The 16,692-nt window shown below is 34.2% G+C and overlaps 1 protein-coding gene across 1 annotated transcript; it reads right to left on the bottom strand.

The window, feature by feature from the left end:
• Positions 1–7,539: 7,539 nt before the first annotated feature.
• LOC112011123 (uncharacterized) lies at positions 7,540–13,568 on the bottom strand. The gene is given in 6 exon segments (XM_065781441.1): positions 7,540–8,085; positions 8,516–8,602; positions 9,936–9,967; positions 10,313–10,451; positions 13,157–13,324; positions 13,326–13,568. Coding segments are annotated over 6 exon segments (636 nt in total). The 5' UTR covers positions 13,401–13,568; the 3' UTR covers positions 7,540–7,950.
• Between the last annotated feature and the right edge of the window lie 3,124 nt (positions 13,569–16,692).

The following is a 16,692-nucleotide window of genomic DNA, read 5'->3' as shown; positions in this document are numbered from 1 at the left end:
CAACTCCAAGAATCCTAACAATGACAAGTAGAATTTTTCATGTTTCCTTTGACAAAAGAAAGACCATTATATTTAAAAATGTAAGTTCTTAAAAGAATAAGAAGGATGACGATGAAAATGCCAATGAAGCAATTGTCATTGAGGACATTATTGTTATAGTGAATGATATATGTAATAATATGATCACTATAACTCATATCGCTATAAGTACAAATCCTTCCAACTGGTGGTTTGATTCGGGTGCAATGTTCCATGTGTGCAACAACAAGGCATATTTTAGGACTTATGAGGAGTCTTCCATAGAACTAGAGGTGCTTGTGGGCATCCACAGTAAGACAAAAGTTCATGAAAAGTGCATTGTTGAAGTGAAATTGAGTTTTGGCAAGAAGTTCTCTTGATTAATGTTTTTCACGTACTTGATATCAAGAAAAGCCAATTTGTTATTTAAGAATGGTCTTGTCCAAGAATGGGATATTAGTAGGCAATGGATATGCTACTAATGACATGTTCAAATTGAGTGTTATTAATTAAGATGTTTTTTGTTGTGCTTATATTGTTGATTCTTTTATTTGTTGCATGCTAGACTTGGACATTTAAATTTTAAATTCTTGAAGTTTATATCAAAGCATGATATAAGTTTATATAAGCATGATTTGAGTTGAATGATGTATTAACTAGAGATGGTGAATATTTCTAAATAGATATTCTTCTTTGTGAGGAACATGTCATAATACACCAAAGTGCAGTCCTTTATACACCATAATAAAATGTTTTGTTCAAAAAGAAAAGAGAAAAGAACTCTAGTTGGTATGGTGAATGCCATAATCTTGAGTGCAATCAACTAAATTCCTATTTGATCAATGGGAAGAAGCTTTGCTTAGTATATGCTATGTGCATAATAGCGTTTCATCTCAAAAGTATTTCATATGTGTTATGAAATGAGAAAGTAACCAAATACTTATCATTTTAAAATGTGGGGGTGTATAACCTTTTGTAAAATGATAGACCAAAGAGGACTAATTAGTCAAAGAGCTATATAGACTGTATATGTAGGTTTTATGTAAATTCATGGGTATATAATTTATTAGACTTCATGTCTAATATAAGAGTGAAATCAAAGGAGATTGAATTTATTGAGTTTAAATTCAAAGATGATTTCAAGGATACCCTGATATCTACTTAGAGCATTAGCATTGGGGGGTGTAAAAACCCCCCAGCTATTGTTTTAGCCATTGAAAACCCAAAAACGTGCTCCAACCCAGTATGCAAAACCTAAAAACTTTACAACCCGTGAACAGTAAGTACCTATATTTACAACCCACTGTTCATGAGTTTCTAAACCTAAATAATATTAATTTATTCATTTCTTTTCTCTCTCTCTCTCTCTCTCTCTCTCTCTCTCTCTCTCTCTCTTTTCTTTGACCCTCTGGAACTCTCTTCTCTCTCAACTCTCTAAAACTCTCCTTTCTTAACTCTTTGCTTGCTCGGTGCTTGTGGGTTTTGTGCAGATTTTCCTTTGATTTTTTTTTTTTTTTTTTTGTGGGTTTTGTGCATATGGTGTTGCCGTGGTGATGGGGTGTGGTGAGGAAACTCTTTGCTTGCTCGGTGCTTGTGGGTTTTGTGCAGATTTTCCTTTGATTTTTTTTTTTTTTTTTTTGTGGGTTTTGTGCATATGGTGTTGCCGTGGTGATGGGGTGTGGTGAGGTGGAGGGCGTGGGTTTGTGGGGATTGGCATGGTGGAGGTCTGGGTTTGTGGATTAGCATGGTGGAGGTCTGAGTTTGTGGATCAGCGTGGTGGAAGGTGTGGGTTTGTGGTGATCAGCATCTATGGTGGACATTGGCGTCTGTGGTGGAGCGTGGAGTCAGTGGGTTGTGGTTGAGGTTTGTGTTCATGGTGTGGTTCATGGTTGTGGGTTGAATCATTTTGGTGGTGATAGGTTGAATCATCTCAGTATAGTTTTGGTTTGGTAGGTTTTGGTTGATTTTATGGGTTTGGTGGTTTGTTGTGGTGTTTGGCGGTGTTGTGGTGGTGGTTCAGTGGGTTTGGTATGGGCTTTTTGGTCGGTTCTCGATGGTTTGCTCTATGAATGGTGGTGGGTCTTGGTGTTTTGCTGGGTCTGTAGTGGTTGTTCAAATGTATGAGTTGTGGGTGATGTTGTCGGGTAGTAGTGGGGAAGAAGAAGAGTTGTTGGGCAAAATAGAGAGATGGGAGAGAAGTGAGAGAAATAGATTATATATATATATATATTATCTGATGGTGTAGTTTATATTATTTTAATGGGGTGTATATAAAAATAGAAACTAGGATGTAGGGTGAGTTGTATAATTGGTTGGTAAAATAGATAAAGTAGGTTTTGAGAATGCAAAATAGAACTTTTTTGCATCCCCGGATGCTAATGCTCTTAAACATGAATAAATGACTCTAATGTTAAATATCACATTAAGCGGTGTTAAAGATTTAAATGTGGTTCACCATGTGAACATGTGGAGTCAAAGTGTAAGAAATAAAAGGATTTTGATCCAAATTTTATTTCATGAGAAGCTCTTGTTTACATTGTTGAAGGTAATTAAAGTGTAGTCCTAAACAAGTGCCTATAGTATTCTTTGAGGGAAGTGATCCTAAACTTTGAGAAAGCTTTGTGCCTCTAAAAGATGCTGCTTTCTAATATAAAAGCTATTAATGTTGAGATAGACTCAATAATATTTAATAATAATTGGGTCTTAATGGATCTACCTCTAGTTTCAAAACTAATTGGTTGAGAGTGGGGTATTAGAACAAGATATAAAATTTTTTGGCCTAAAGTTAGTTGTAAAAGGTTTGAAATAAAAGGGAAAAGATAGATTTTGATATCTATGCACTAATAAATATTTGTTTTATTAGTTTGATATTTTTTTTAAATCATTCATATAATTTTAATGAAATTCACTATTTTTGATTATTACATTTTGATGTATGTAATTACAATGTGTGTGTGTGTGTGTGTGTGTGTATGAATTTTGGAATGGTTGAAAACCCAAATGTGGGGGTTTAGAAACTCAAATTGTGGAATTACGATATTTAAGAAGTGTGGGGATATAACCCTCAAAAGAGTCATGAACTCATAAGGATGCTAATGTGCATCAAAGATGTGCTTGTTGATGTATTAAGAATTAACATCTAGGGATGTCAAATTCATTGTGATTAAATTCTGCCATGTGTGGTAGATGTCTCAAGTTTAATCAAGCACATGTGGTGATCCTATTTTGAAAGTATCTCTTTGTGAAATAAAGAGAGTACAAGTGAGTTCATTAATTGAACATTCAAGGATTAATAATGAAATATTGGATTATGTCTCCACATATAATTTGAGCATGCATTATATAGATGTGAAATGACTTTCTGAAATAGTGATCTTAGAAAGGGAGTTTGCTTGAAAGACCTGCAGGTTTGTACTTCCTTAAATAATTAAATGAAAGACTTTTATGAATGAGAATCAAGAAAAGAAATATAGTAAAAATGTACACTATAGTAATCTCATTTTGAGATTAGTGTTGTCTCATTCTATTGAGAATTGTGTTATCTCATTGTGTTGAGAACTTGCTACTTAGATTTTAATATCGTTAAAGAAGCAAAGACACTTTGATTCCAATAATAAATAAAGAGAATACTGGAAGGGCAGATGCATAGCTCGAGTTTACTAGTGAATTAAGTACATGTTGCATATCATGTATGAAGCAAAACTAGACATCGCCTTCATAGTATGTAGACTTTCAAAATTTCTAAAATTTAAGGTTGATCACTAGCAAGTAATTAATTGTGATGAATATTCTATTATATAGAATATTCAAAGTTAATTCTATTATTGATGTGAGTGATAATATTTATGTCTAGTTAGATAATCACTACATGGGAAGGGGGGGGGGGTGTGCTATGTGTAAGCATTAAAGAAATAAGGTGTATTTCTTACTCTACTATGAATTAAATTGAAAGCATTGATTATAATGGTAACGGGCAATGAAGGAAAATGGCTAAGGTTTTGATAAAGTGTCGTGGTCATGACCATAGCAGGCCATTCCATGTACTATAGTTGTGAAACCACAATGTGTATGGTATACATGAGTTGTATACAAAGTGAACTTACACTTAAAAGTCTGAGACAAGAATACGTAAGGCAAGTCAAGTGTGGTTGAACTAGTCCATTGCCTACGTAAATTCAAAATAGGTTCTTTACCAAAGTGTGTTTCGAGACTTGATAAGGATAACATCCATTGGAATGAGATTAAAACCCTTCTTTTAAGAGAATCACCAATAGTGGGAACCCAACTTCAAATTAATTTAATCCAAGAGGTTTAAAGGGTAACAACAAGCTATTAATACATGGTTAGTAAAAGTACTAAATTTGTATTTCATTCAGGATGGATTAGTGCAGACTGTTATGATGAAAATAGAGAATGAGTTTTGAACTCTTAATGAAGTTCATAAATCATAAATGTCTGTGTAACAGGGATATAAAAAGGAACTTCCTCTTTGTGAACATATGAGTGGTGCCACTTCTAGCAAGAGTAAAATGGTTTTTTCTTGTACATGTTCACTAAACTGGGAAGAGCACAAGGCCATAATAATGCAAATAACATGGATTTCTAAATGTGCTGTGGATATTCTTATGTGTGTGTTGTTTCCGATTTTAACACATAAGAGTTTTTGTTTAAGCACCAAGCCACCATTAACTCTGTTGATTTCTTAAACAATTACATTAAAAGGGAGGTTTAAGTTGAAAGATATCTTCCATTATGCATGATAGAATACCAATCAAGTAAGACATATATTATTACAACCTAGTGGGGGATTGTTGTTTATATATATAGGTATATACAGTGGCGGAGTCAGGAATTTATCTTTTGAGGGGGGCACACACACACATACACACATATATATATATATATATATATATATATATATTTGTATGTGTATGTGTGTGAAATGTAAAATAGTAATGTACAATACTTCATAACTAAATATGTGCTATAAATAAAAATATATTTAATTAAAATTAAACAATCATGAGACAAGATTGAAAAAACAATTTAATATTTTTAATCAACTATGAAATACGATAATATAAAAGTTAAACATCTTTGTTGAAAACACGTGTATATACTGTTTATAATATATTGATTATTATAATAATAAAGAATATAAAAAAGAAAGCAATAAAAAGTAAAATAAAAAAAAATTAAAACAAAGGCAATTACAAATTCCTTGAAAGAGTTAAAAACAATGGGCATGGGTCAGCCAGTCTAACTCTCAGCTAGGGGTATAGTCATAGATAGAGCACTGCACATTGCACATACTCAGTCAAGGATGAGGGGCCCGCCATGGCACAAAGCTTCACAAATTGAGTCACAATTGAGGGGCCCACGGCGCTGAGTCACTGACAATGACAGTGACAAATTGAGTCACTCTTCCTTGTCTTGTTTGAACAAACAGTTTAATACACTACTAAGTAACTTTTACTTTTAATCAAAGGGAGGAAAAGGAAAGAATTGAAATCTGAAAAGATAAAAAATAAATAAATAAAAGAAGAAGGAGAAGAAGAAGATATATTTTCTTATAAATAAATAGACACTGATTTGCTTAAACTAGTGATATTGATATTTTAACTACTATTTTACTTCGTAAATTCTCAATTAATTTACTATTAAGCAATATGATATTTTGAAATCAACAATCTTACAAAGACACTTAATTTGACACCAATTTCACCTTGTTGAGTTGTTTTTTATTTATTTATTTATTTTTTTTTTTTTACAAGATAAAAATTTTACTCTAGCCTAATCTAAATGTATATGTGTGTGAAACTCCTTCCTAAAAATTTGAAATCCAACCCTTGCCCCCATACACTTCATAAATACTTATACTTGTAGAGTGACCATCACACGAAAAGTGCGCAGTGATACCTTGTTAAGTTGTTAACTTATGATACGAGCAACATCACTTTCACATGGATCCAATACTTAACTTATTATATACCAATCACAACATATTGTTTGGGTGTGAAAGTGGTTGTGAAACTAGATGTATTCCTAAACTTTTTGATTGGCTTTTATTACTCTTAGGGTTCGTTTGGATAGCACTTATTGTTGCTGAAAGTTGATAAAAACTGATTGTTGCTGAAAACACTGTAGCAAAATAATTTTTAAATGTGTGAATAGTGTTGTGGGACCCACTTTTAATATTAAATATTGCACGAACAGTGCGTGAACAGTGCACGCACAGTAAATTTTGTCCCCCAAAGTCAACAAAGTTGGCCAAAAAAAAAAAAAAAAAGAGGAAGAAAACGCAACAAGTGAAACGCAACGCAACTTGCCGTGCTATCCAAACCGGGTCTTAATTTCTCAAATCATCCAAACCAACACATTGAGCATCTCTATTTGATCCATTTCATGATTTTTGTTAAATATAATTTCCTTTAAAATTTTAAATGACATCACTCTCTATTTATAAAGTAAAATCTTAAATATAATTAATTATAGGAAATTTTAGTTAATTCAATCAATATAGTCTCTTGTCGTTGGAATAAGAGTTCCATCGATTGAAATTCTATAAATAAATAAATAAAATTATGATTAAGTATTAACTTCTGGGTTGAAGCAGTATCACAGTATTAGTATTTAGCACAAGCAGTGCAAGACTGCTAGTGATTTATATAAAGAGATGGTAAGGGCGAGGTGGGTGGGCTTGTATTAGGGGTTGAGAATCTGCCTGCGTAATTTTTTATTTTTCCAGGCCATTGACAACTCTTTAAACTAATAGTTTATTAACATTATTAGTTTTTTTAATTAGAATCCACATTTTCACCTTGCCTTCTCAAATGTCAACAAGTTAATAATTATTTAAAAAATAAAATAGAAAACCCTCATGATTGATCAAGCCTTGAAGATAATTTTACTACTTAATCCCAAAGAAAAGTTACATTTATCATCATCTTCATCGAATCTTTGCAAATAGAAATTTTTTTTTCTTTGGTTAACAAATCAATTAATTGACCAGATCATAAAAAGAGAATTTATCAAAGCTATAACATCTAGCAAGTAAGAACTAACAAACTACACGTACACTTTCTCTTATTATTATTTTCAAATGAGACAATATTATTAAACAAATAGAGATACAAACAGTCCATCTCAGAGTAAGAAAGATCCCAATCTGGATGAGAAGAGATGGGAGTGGGCCCTAAGTGGAAAACCCAGAGGCCCAAACAGCTACAATGTGGACTAATATATTGACTTGTCTAGGGACAAAACAGGCCTCCCAAAACGATAGGGAACTGAACTTTCAATGAACAATCTTTTTCTTACATTACATTATTTGCGTCAAAATAAGACCTATTCTAAAAAAATTAAAAATTATTTAAATTAAATAATAAATTGAGACCTATAAATAAAAACGGAGTTGAAAACTGAGGACTAAAATCAAAATTGTTAAACCTGAGGAATTAAATTCAAAACTACCCCCAACAAAAAGAATGTATTGTGCACTTAAAAAAAAAAAAAAATACAGGGGCTGGAAATAGATTGTGAATTTCTCTGAAAAATGTGAAACACTTTCTATTATACAAACCACCAATTTCATACTGAGAAATAATCCGGGGTATATTAAACCAAAAAAAAAACTAGTTTAACAGGCTCATAGATATCACTTTCCCCATCTTGTTTAATATAGGTTAGCACTTAGCTCATCATAATTTACAAAAGAAACGTGTCAGTTTTAGGAATGAGCTTGTCCTGAGTTCTGACTCCCTAGTTTTCATCTTTCCTGGTAGATGAAAAAGGTAAAGTATGCCTTCATCCCAAAAATATACCTCTCTCATGAATAAGTAGAAGCTTAATTCACATGCAACCCTGTAGTGCCTAGCCAATTAAATAACCTGGTTGGCTCCAAGAAACATTTTGTTTTCCTATCATATGAACTCAGGAGCTTTTTGTCTTATCACTAACCGCATAACGATTTTCACTAGTACTCAAGCCTGCTGAATGAAGCTGTTTTCGCCTTTTTATAAGATGTGATGCAGTATGCCTATCGTCTTGAGCCTCCTCAGAATCGGGCTGCATATGCAGTTAAACTTTAATAATTAAAACATACAATGAGGTACATCTTACTCTAGGTAAAGTGAAGAAAAACGTGACAATAGTGCAGCCAGGCATTCAATATATCACACCAATAGGTGTCGAAAAATTAGAACTTCCAGTTCCATCTTGTTTCTGCCTGTTTAAATGTTTCCTCCTTTTAAGTTCCTTGTTACTGACCATGAGTTCCTTCTAGGTTTTTGCTCCCTAGAAACACGCAAATTTATCTAAAAATTAATGTTTCAAAACTATGTAATCATGTTGATTTCAAGCTAGCCACTCCTGGTTGTAGCTATCTTCCAGTAGGGGTTACAAGCATCAAATTCCCCGTGCCAGGACCCATATTTCAGCTCAATAGCTTTGGCAAAACATGATCCCAAAAACAAAAGGAAGAAATTTCAGAAATTACCTTGATGGCTAATGCTTTATCAAAGCTTTCAATAGCACTATCAGGCTCCCCAAAGTTCAACTGTGCTCTGCCAAGAGTGATCCATGCCTGAAAAGATACGATTTTAGTAAGAAACAAACATTGACTTCCTACTCTAATCAAGAATGGACAAGGTTCTTAATATTCTGTGAACTGTTATAAAATGTAGTTCATAATGAAAAAGTGCTAAAGTACATCTGATACAGCATCAGCTAAGACTTTTCATTGTATGCATGGCAGCCTGGAAGTGCCAACCAGCTTTTATATAAAATTTTTATATACCATGTGTGTCAACTATAATATACATCAATAAAAAATGAAAGCTAGAGGGGGGGGGAAGAGAGAGAGAGAGAAAAAAAAAATAAGAAGAAAAGAAAAGGTACAAAAGAGTAACGACTCTTGACTTGCTTTAACAAAAGTACAAGTCAAACTATAGGAAACCAAAAATCCAGTGTAACGCCTTGAGGTTGGATATCTTATTGCAGTTTGTGAACTCTAACTTCACTAAGGAAACGTGCCCATTCATGTAAATGGCAAAACGATTTAAAATTCACACAACTTCTACTCCATTATCCACAAATGGCATAACTATATATAATTTCATATCAAAACATGAGAACTACTCCATTATCCACAATATGTACTTGAATACTACTCACTGAAGCTTTAAAGTAAACGGTAATAAGGGATGAGATATTTGCATAAATTCATTTACCTCAACAAACCTTAAATCCAATTAATCAGAGTTGGTAGCATGAATCATTTTTTGATGTTCATCTTTCTCTGGAGCATTTTCAGTAGAAGCTTGAAAACAATTTGAAAGGAAATTTTAAGTTTACAAATAATAACCTTAAAGTGCTACAAATTCTAGTTCCAAACTAGATTTAGTTCTGAAAATTTTCCTTTGAAGTCTACATACTTGCCTAATGAAAAGTTTGTTAAGTAAGATTCTTCTACTTGGGAACAGTAGAATCAACTTTTTTTTTTTTTTTTCTAATAAGGAGTCCTATTGCTAACATGAAGGAGATAATGTGCCTATAATGTGCCTCATAAGGAATATCTGATTGCATGCATTAAAAATGATTTCAAAAATTAAGAGCAGCAGATTTTTTTACTTCCTTCATGGAAATTTGAAGCAAACCTTTTAGCTTTTATCAATCTAATATCAATTATGAACCCTAGATTCATGTCTATAAGCTTAGTTGGAACTATATGTAACCCCAGTGTCAACTGCTAAAGTATTTAACTATTAGCACCAGTTAGATATTTAATAAACAAATCAAAAAAAGAGTTTTCTTCTTCATTATTTTCAAAATGGTGAATGAAGCATCATAGCTTAAGATTTGCAAACAAGTTAATACATGGGGAGCAATAAAACTGGAAGCATAAATATATGACATACCTCAGCCCATGATGGCTCCAATTCAGCAGCTCCTGCAAGATAGAAATTTTACATAAGTATGTGGAGGCTCTCTCAATTTAATAATAAACAGTTCTAGAACCCCAAAGGCAAAAGAGTGATTGAAAAAGACTTGCTTAAGCAAGGAAAGTGTGGAGTGGAGACAAAATTGTAACGAACTGCATCATATGAATTGCAGAAAATAAGACATTTCAAAATTTCTAAAGGAATTATAAATCAAAACCCAGTTCAATGATAGACATAAGAAAAATGTAGTGCTGTCATTCATAATCAAACTCTCTTGCAATTATGAATGCCTCACAGCCTCAGCATATCTATCTAGAAAATGAAAATAAAATGGCACAAGAACTGGGTCTCACGAGTGGCTGCCTTCAAAGCATTCCATGAATCTCCAATTTCAAGTAAAACTTGGGCCTTTTGTTCGTGTAGTACTGCATTTTCTGGTATCAAAGTAAGAGCTGCCTCCCATTTTCCCAGTGCTTCCCTGTATTTTCCATCCTATAATAAAATAAAAAATAAAAAAAAGACACGTGACGAGATTTAAGCCATCAAATCATGTAGTAGGACATAAATAAACAGCAACAGTTGAACGAAACTACTACCTTTAAGTGCTTATGTGAACTACAGCGAAGAAAAGTAATTCAGTGGAAAAACATATTTTAACCGGGATTATCTTTCTAACACTAAAGAAAAAATCCATTATCCAGTGACACAGGAGAAATCATAATTAAGGCTTTGTATTATAGTTAAATAGGAGAAAATTGATCAACAGCTGTGAAGAGTACATTTCAGAAAATGCAAGCGGAATTTATTAAGAAAATACAGGGCAAACTTTCAATGAACCATTTCAACAGTTTAAGTATCTGCAACTGAAGGCATGCATGGTTAGCAGCACTATGCCTACATAATTGCAGAACAACTGCGACTCAGCCTTGACAAATCCAAATAGAACAAAGGATTAAAATTTTGTTTGCACCTAAGGGTTAATGACTCAGCCATAGATACAAGTATATAAATTACAAATATCAAATCCAATCTCAAAGAACTTAACTTCAACTTAAGTCAAGCTTCCCCAATTCTGTAAGATCAAACTAAGTTTTCAGTAGCGAATTCTTTATAAAATAGAGTCCTCGTTAAAAACCATGCTTATCCAACCAATCTAAAGATGCCCACATGAAATCCTATTTTGCCAAACAACCCTATCTAGAATGTTGTTTGATGTTAAACTATAAGCAACCTAGATATCATATGATACATTGTTGCTGGAAAGAACTCTTTGTTCTTTCAATGAAATAATTTTTATAAAATATTCATCGTGTTGGAAAGAACTAAAGGGGGGAGTTTTTGTAAATAGCATCCAAAAGGCAATAATTTTTTTTTTTCATAATTTAATAGTTGGGGGAGGGGATTTGAACACTGGATGTCTCTATTGGAAACACTAGGAAGTGGAAATTGAGATACAAGGCTCTTGGCATACAAAAGGCAATAAATTCAAAGGCTGAATCCATGGAAACTAAACTATTGTAGGAGGCTAAGGAGGGACCTCGTGATAAAGTGGATGAACCATCTTATTTCAATTTCAATTTCAATGAAAATTTTAGTTTTCCCCACTTTTTTCAGATAAATAATAATAAACAAGAATTGAAGAAATAAAGTACATAGGCTGCGTACTAAAGTATCCCCCTCACATTACAACCACCAGTGTAGAAAATAAATAAAAAATTCAACAAAGACAATGGAAGACTACTGTCTTATAGACAATTTCAAAATCAAATGCTTAAAACTACCAATAGAAAGCCCAAACCTTTAAGATAATCAATACTTCCACTTCTTTTTATTTAATTTTATGGAGTTTTAAGTGGAGATGGGATCACTTTGCAACCAAGGAACTTGGTATCAGCTACTTAATCAATGGTCAACTCTCATGACTTGTGTTTAGGGTTAAAAATTGAAAAGTAGATTCCTTGATTAGTTAAAAACAGGTAATGCCTACTGATTCAAAGAATGGTTGAGGCCTAGAGATGAAAAACTCTTAAAGATTTAACTTATTAAGGATATCCCTTGGTGGGTAATTTGAGAATCATGAGTTGGAAGTTGGCTCTAGAAGAAGTCCTTATCAATTTTCACCAGTTTGATATTGGATGCAAAGAAACCAGTCAAAACTTCCAACAAATCTGCCTAAATTAGTTTTATATCATACATTACATAACAGAAAGGTATTTTAAGATATTATTTTGTTCATATTTCAATACACATAATTTCGAAGATTAGTTGATCTATATCTAGAAATCACTGAGATAATCAGTGTTTATCAATGGAAAGCCATTTATGAAGAAGCAGACAATCCCTCTCTGCCTGACCTGTATTGTTTCCTTCCAAGGGGAGTCAACTACATAAGGTAAGTTTCATATCCAGAACAGAGTATGTTGCGGGAGAAACATGAGCATTTGGGAAGTTTCATAGGAGTAAGGATGAATAATTTTACGGTAGAAGATTGACAAAAAAAAAAAAAAAAAAAAAAAAAAGCTCAGAAACCCTAACTACCCTCACAACTTTTTTCTCAAAATCTTTTGAAGTTCTACTGAAACTTCAAGCTACTGCCTACTGCTAATTCTATATACTCTCCTTATGGAAACCTAATATACATATGTTGCATTAAGACTTCATTGGCAAATTATCAAAATTACTAATACACATTACTTATATATAAAATAATATTTTGACTACCACAAACACATATTGTTCTCTTAATATGAGCAAATCACAAAAGAGTCTGAACAATGAAATGTCATTACACAACAGCAGCAACATGACAGTTATAGAACCAAGAATTATGCAGATTCTTACCGTTAAATTACCAATTGTTCCAAAAGCTTAAGTTTGGGATATAGTAAATTTAATCCTTTAACCATATACTTCTAATACTTACCCTCATACTTCTAACACTTACACTCATGGACACAAAAACCATCAAACTTCATGACCAGCCATAAGCTGAAAAGGCAAACTCAATTTCTCTCCTAGTTGGAGTAAACCCATTTTTCTTTTAATTAATCTTTTGGTCCAATTGGTCCAATTTCTCTCCATTTTGGTCCAATTGGGTTACTTGGTAGCTATCCCCTTACTCAATTAACAAAAAATCACATATCAAATACTAAAAAGTAAAGGAAATTTTGTGGGGTTAGAGAGTAGATAGTAGATACCTCGGCTAGCTTATCTCCTTGTGCTTGAAAGGACAGGGCAAGTTGCTTGGTGTTAGATGAGTCAGAGGAATCGAGAGAAGCCAATTCCTCATTCAACTGTGTATTGATATTGGTGATAGTAGTAGTGGGTTGGTCTTGGTCTTCTTGTTCAAAATCAAAAGGGAGGTTTCGTAAATATTGATGTGGTGGGCACAGGGCGCTTCTTGCTGCTTTTATTGTTGTTCTTCTTCCATGTCAGTTTCATCTTCGTCGTCTCTGTAATCCTTTCGTGGGCTTTAATTTCTTCTCGGAGTTCTTTAGGAGACACAGAACAGGAAGAGGAAGAGGAAAGCTTTGGTTTGTGTGTCTATTTCTTGTCGGATTTCTGATTCCTGATTTCTAAATCATGTTTTAGTTAAAATCTATTCGCTTCTAAAAAAAAAAAGTTAAAATCTATGCACTCTTCTTTTATTTATGTATTTATTTATATATATAAAAGATGAAATCCCTTCTTATTGAATCCTTTGATTCATTTTTTAAATTTATTATTTTTATTTAGATACAAGACATGTAACATTAAAATATATATATATATATACATATATATATATGTGTGTGTGTTTTGCATATCTGACTTTAAATAGGAGTGAATTGAAAAGAATTGTTTAATATAATATATATATATATAACATAGATGACATTAAAAAAAAATTAAATTATACTTTTGACAATAAAAGTTTTGAATATTTCATTTTGATTTCTTAATTTTCAGATTTTTATTTTTTTATTTTGGTCCGCTTTTAAAATGGTTTTCCGCCTATTTCCTTTGTCAATCAGAGATTCAGAGCATTAAGAATTTAAGAGGGAGAGAGTAGAGAATGGCATTAACGACACGTTGTTGTTATTATTATTATTATTATTATTATTATTTATTTTTCCATTCATTGGGAAATAAGCAAGACAGGATATAAGAGTTTACAAAATTGTTGGGTTAGACCAACCGTAGTGGATAGGCATCCCAGTTGCTAAAGAGGCTATATCTAATACGACCTTGGGGACAAAAAAATAAACATGAAAAGTCAGCCTCTCTTGTGAAAGAGAAGGAAGATGTGTAGCCATGGCTAGGAAGGTGAACTATGACCATTGCAAATTTGGACTGATCTTCTGTAGTTTCTAAGAAACAAAATTGGGTTGAACCCAAGGTTTCTAGCTTTTATGGATGCTTCCTGAATTGCTCTATATGATGAGGGTTGTCAACAATATAAAGTAAGAGAGAATGACTGAATAGTTTGTATATTGATGTGTGTAAAACAATGTACAAAAGAGAGCCTTATATAGACTAGGTATGTGTGTAGTACAAGTAACATAAGTGCAGTACAAGTAATATACTGAGCTAAGCCTAATGGGCTAATCTAGCCTAATCTATACACTAACTAGTGGTATTTTTCGGCGTTTTTCCGCTGCCCTCGCCTTCACCGGTAGCCACCGTCAAAAGCGAGTCACCACCGTCACACCCAACCACTACCTTTCGGATCTAGTCTATTCATCAATCAAATCGTTGAACCATAGATACGACGTGATAGATCAGACTTCCTCGATCAAAACTCAGCTAGAAATTGTCCCAAAGGAGCTCTCACGCGCCCTCACGCACAGCCCCAAGTTTTTGGCTATCGAAGACGCACTACACGCGCTCCCATGCACCGCCACGAAGCTATACGCGCTCCCACGCGCCTGACATACTTCCTTCACATGCCACGCGCTACATGCGCCTAACTCCTTTGAGTGCCACATCAGCCCTAGCATGTCATCACCACTTCAGCATCACACGTCATCCAGTGACATTAATAGACAGCACCGTCGACTCTGACCGTTGACTAGCAGTGTTGACCGTTGACCGTTGACTTTTACCAAACTCAAAAATTTTCAACAGGATCTGTCTTGATTAGTTTTTCACGTAGATTTCGATTTTAGGATCTGTTTCTGCATTTGAGGTCTCTAAATCTCATTTTTTGGTCATTTTCTTCATTATGGCTCAATAAAATGAACGAGACATCATACGTCCTATCACCATTATGTTGAATGGTCCTACTAGTTATCATGCATTCTCTCAGAATATGACTGTCTTTCTCAAGGGTTATAAACTGTGGAGATATGTGACTGGTTCAATTCCTAAGCCAGTACCAAACCCTAAGTCCAAAGCCACAATTGCTGAAGAATTTTCCAAGACTACAGTTACAACAAATGATTATGAAGAACGCCTAGAGGAATGGGAGAGTATTTAGAGTAAGATCTTGTCTTGGTTTATCAATACCTCTATTCCCTCCATTCATAATCTTCTTCCTTGTCTTGAGACTGCTGAGGTTGCTTAGAAATTTTTGGCTGATCGCTATAATTGTACTAATGATTCAAGCTTGGAGTTCCACATTGAATCAAAACTTTATCAAATGCGCCAAGAGACAGGTCAGCCTATTTCTTATTTTTATTCTCAAACTTCTACTATGTGGGAACAACTCTCTGTTGCAGATCCTCCATTAGTGTGTTCTAAGGACATTAAGCTCTTTGTCAAATATCGGGATCGCCGTAAATTTATGCACTTCATGATGGGCTTGCGTGAGGATTTTGAGCCTACTAGGGCTTCTCTGCTTAGCCGGTCCCCTACTCCTTCTCTTGATGCTGCAGTCAAGGAGCTCATTACTAAGGAAAACCGTCGCCCTACTCATCACATGTCATCATTTGATCATGTATTTGCTACACCATCTTCGCAGCCTCCCATTGCTGCATTCACTGGTCCTCCACGAATAAACTCTGGGCGTCCCACCTCTGAAAGGTACTCGCTGCGAGTTTTGCCGTGCTAAAGGGCATGACATCTCAATTTGTCACAAACTACAGAAATTTATGCAAGAGCAGGATAAAGCTTCTCTTCCTCGGGCAGCTGCTGTATGTCCTTCCGATCCATCGGTTCCTAAAGGTCCATCTTTGGCTTCCTCACTTACTACGGCTGATATTGAGGCAGTTGTTTAACAGGTTTTATCCCGCACTTCCACTGCCCTTTCTGTCACCTCAGGTAAACAACCTTGGTTTTTTGATACTGCATGTTGTAACCATATGACTCCTGATGAATCCCAATTTTCTGATAAGGCACCCTTAGAACATCCAATCACCATTTACACTGCTGATGGAACTCCTATGCCTGTTAGTCATAAAGGAACAATCTCTTCTCCTTGTTTATCCCTTAGTGACACTTTTCATATCCCAAAGTTATCCCTCAATTTGCTTTCTGTTGGTCAACTTTGTGAATTAGGCGTAGATCTTCTCTTTACTAATCATGGTGTGGATGTGCAGGATCCCCGGACAGGTCAAGTGCTTGGGACAGGCCGTAAGGTTGGTCGCATGTTTGAGGTTCATGACTTGAAGATTCCTTCACAAGTTGTTTCTGCAGCTGCTACCACTACCACCTCCTCACCTGATCTATGGCATGCTCGTCTTGGTCATCCATCCTTATCTCGTCTTCAGTTGTTAGCTTCTCAAGGTCATTTAGGTTCAGTTCAGTTTCAAAA

This window comes from Quercus suber, unplaced genomic scaffold, assembly GCF_002906115.3.
Source record: "Quercus suber isolate HL8 unplaced genomic scaffold, Cork oak 2.0 scaffold_266, whole genome shotgun sequence".
NCBI classification, from domain to species: domain Eukaryota; kingdom Viridiplantae; phylum Streptophyta; class Magnoliopsida; order Fagales; family Fagaceae; genus Quercus; species Quercus suber.
This window is presented reverse-complemented; position numbering and strand designations above follow the sequence as displayed.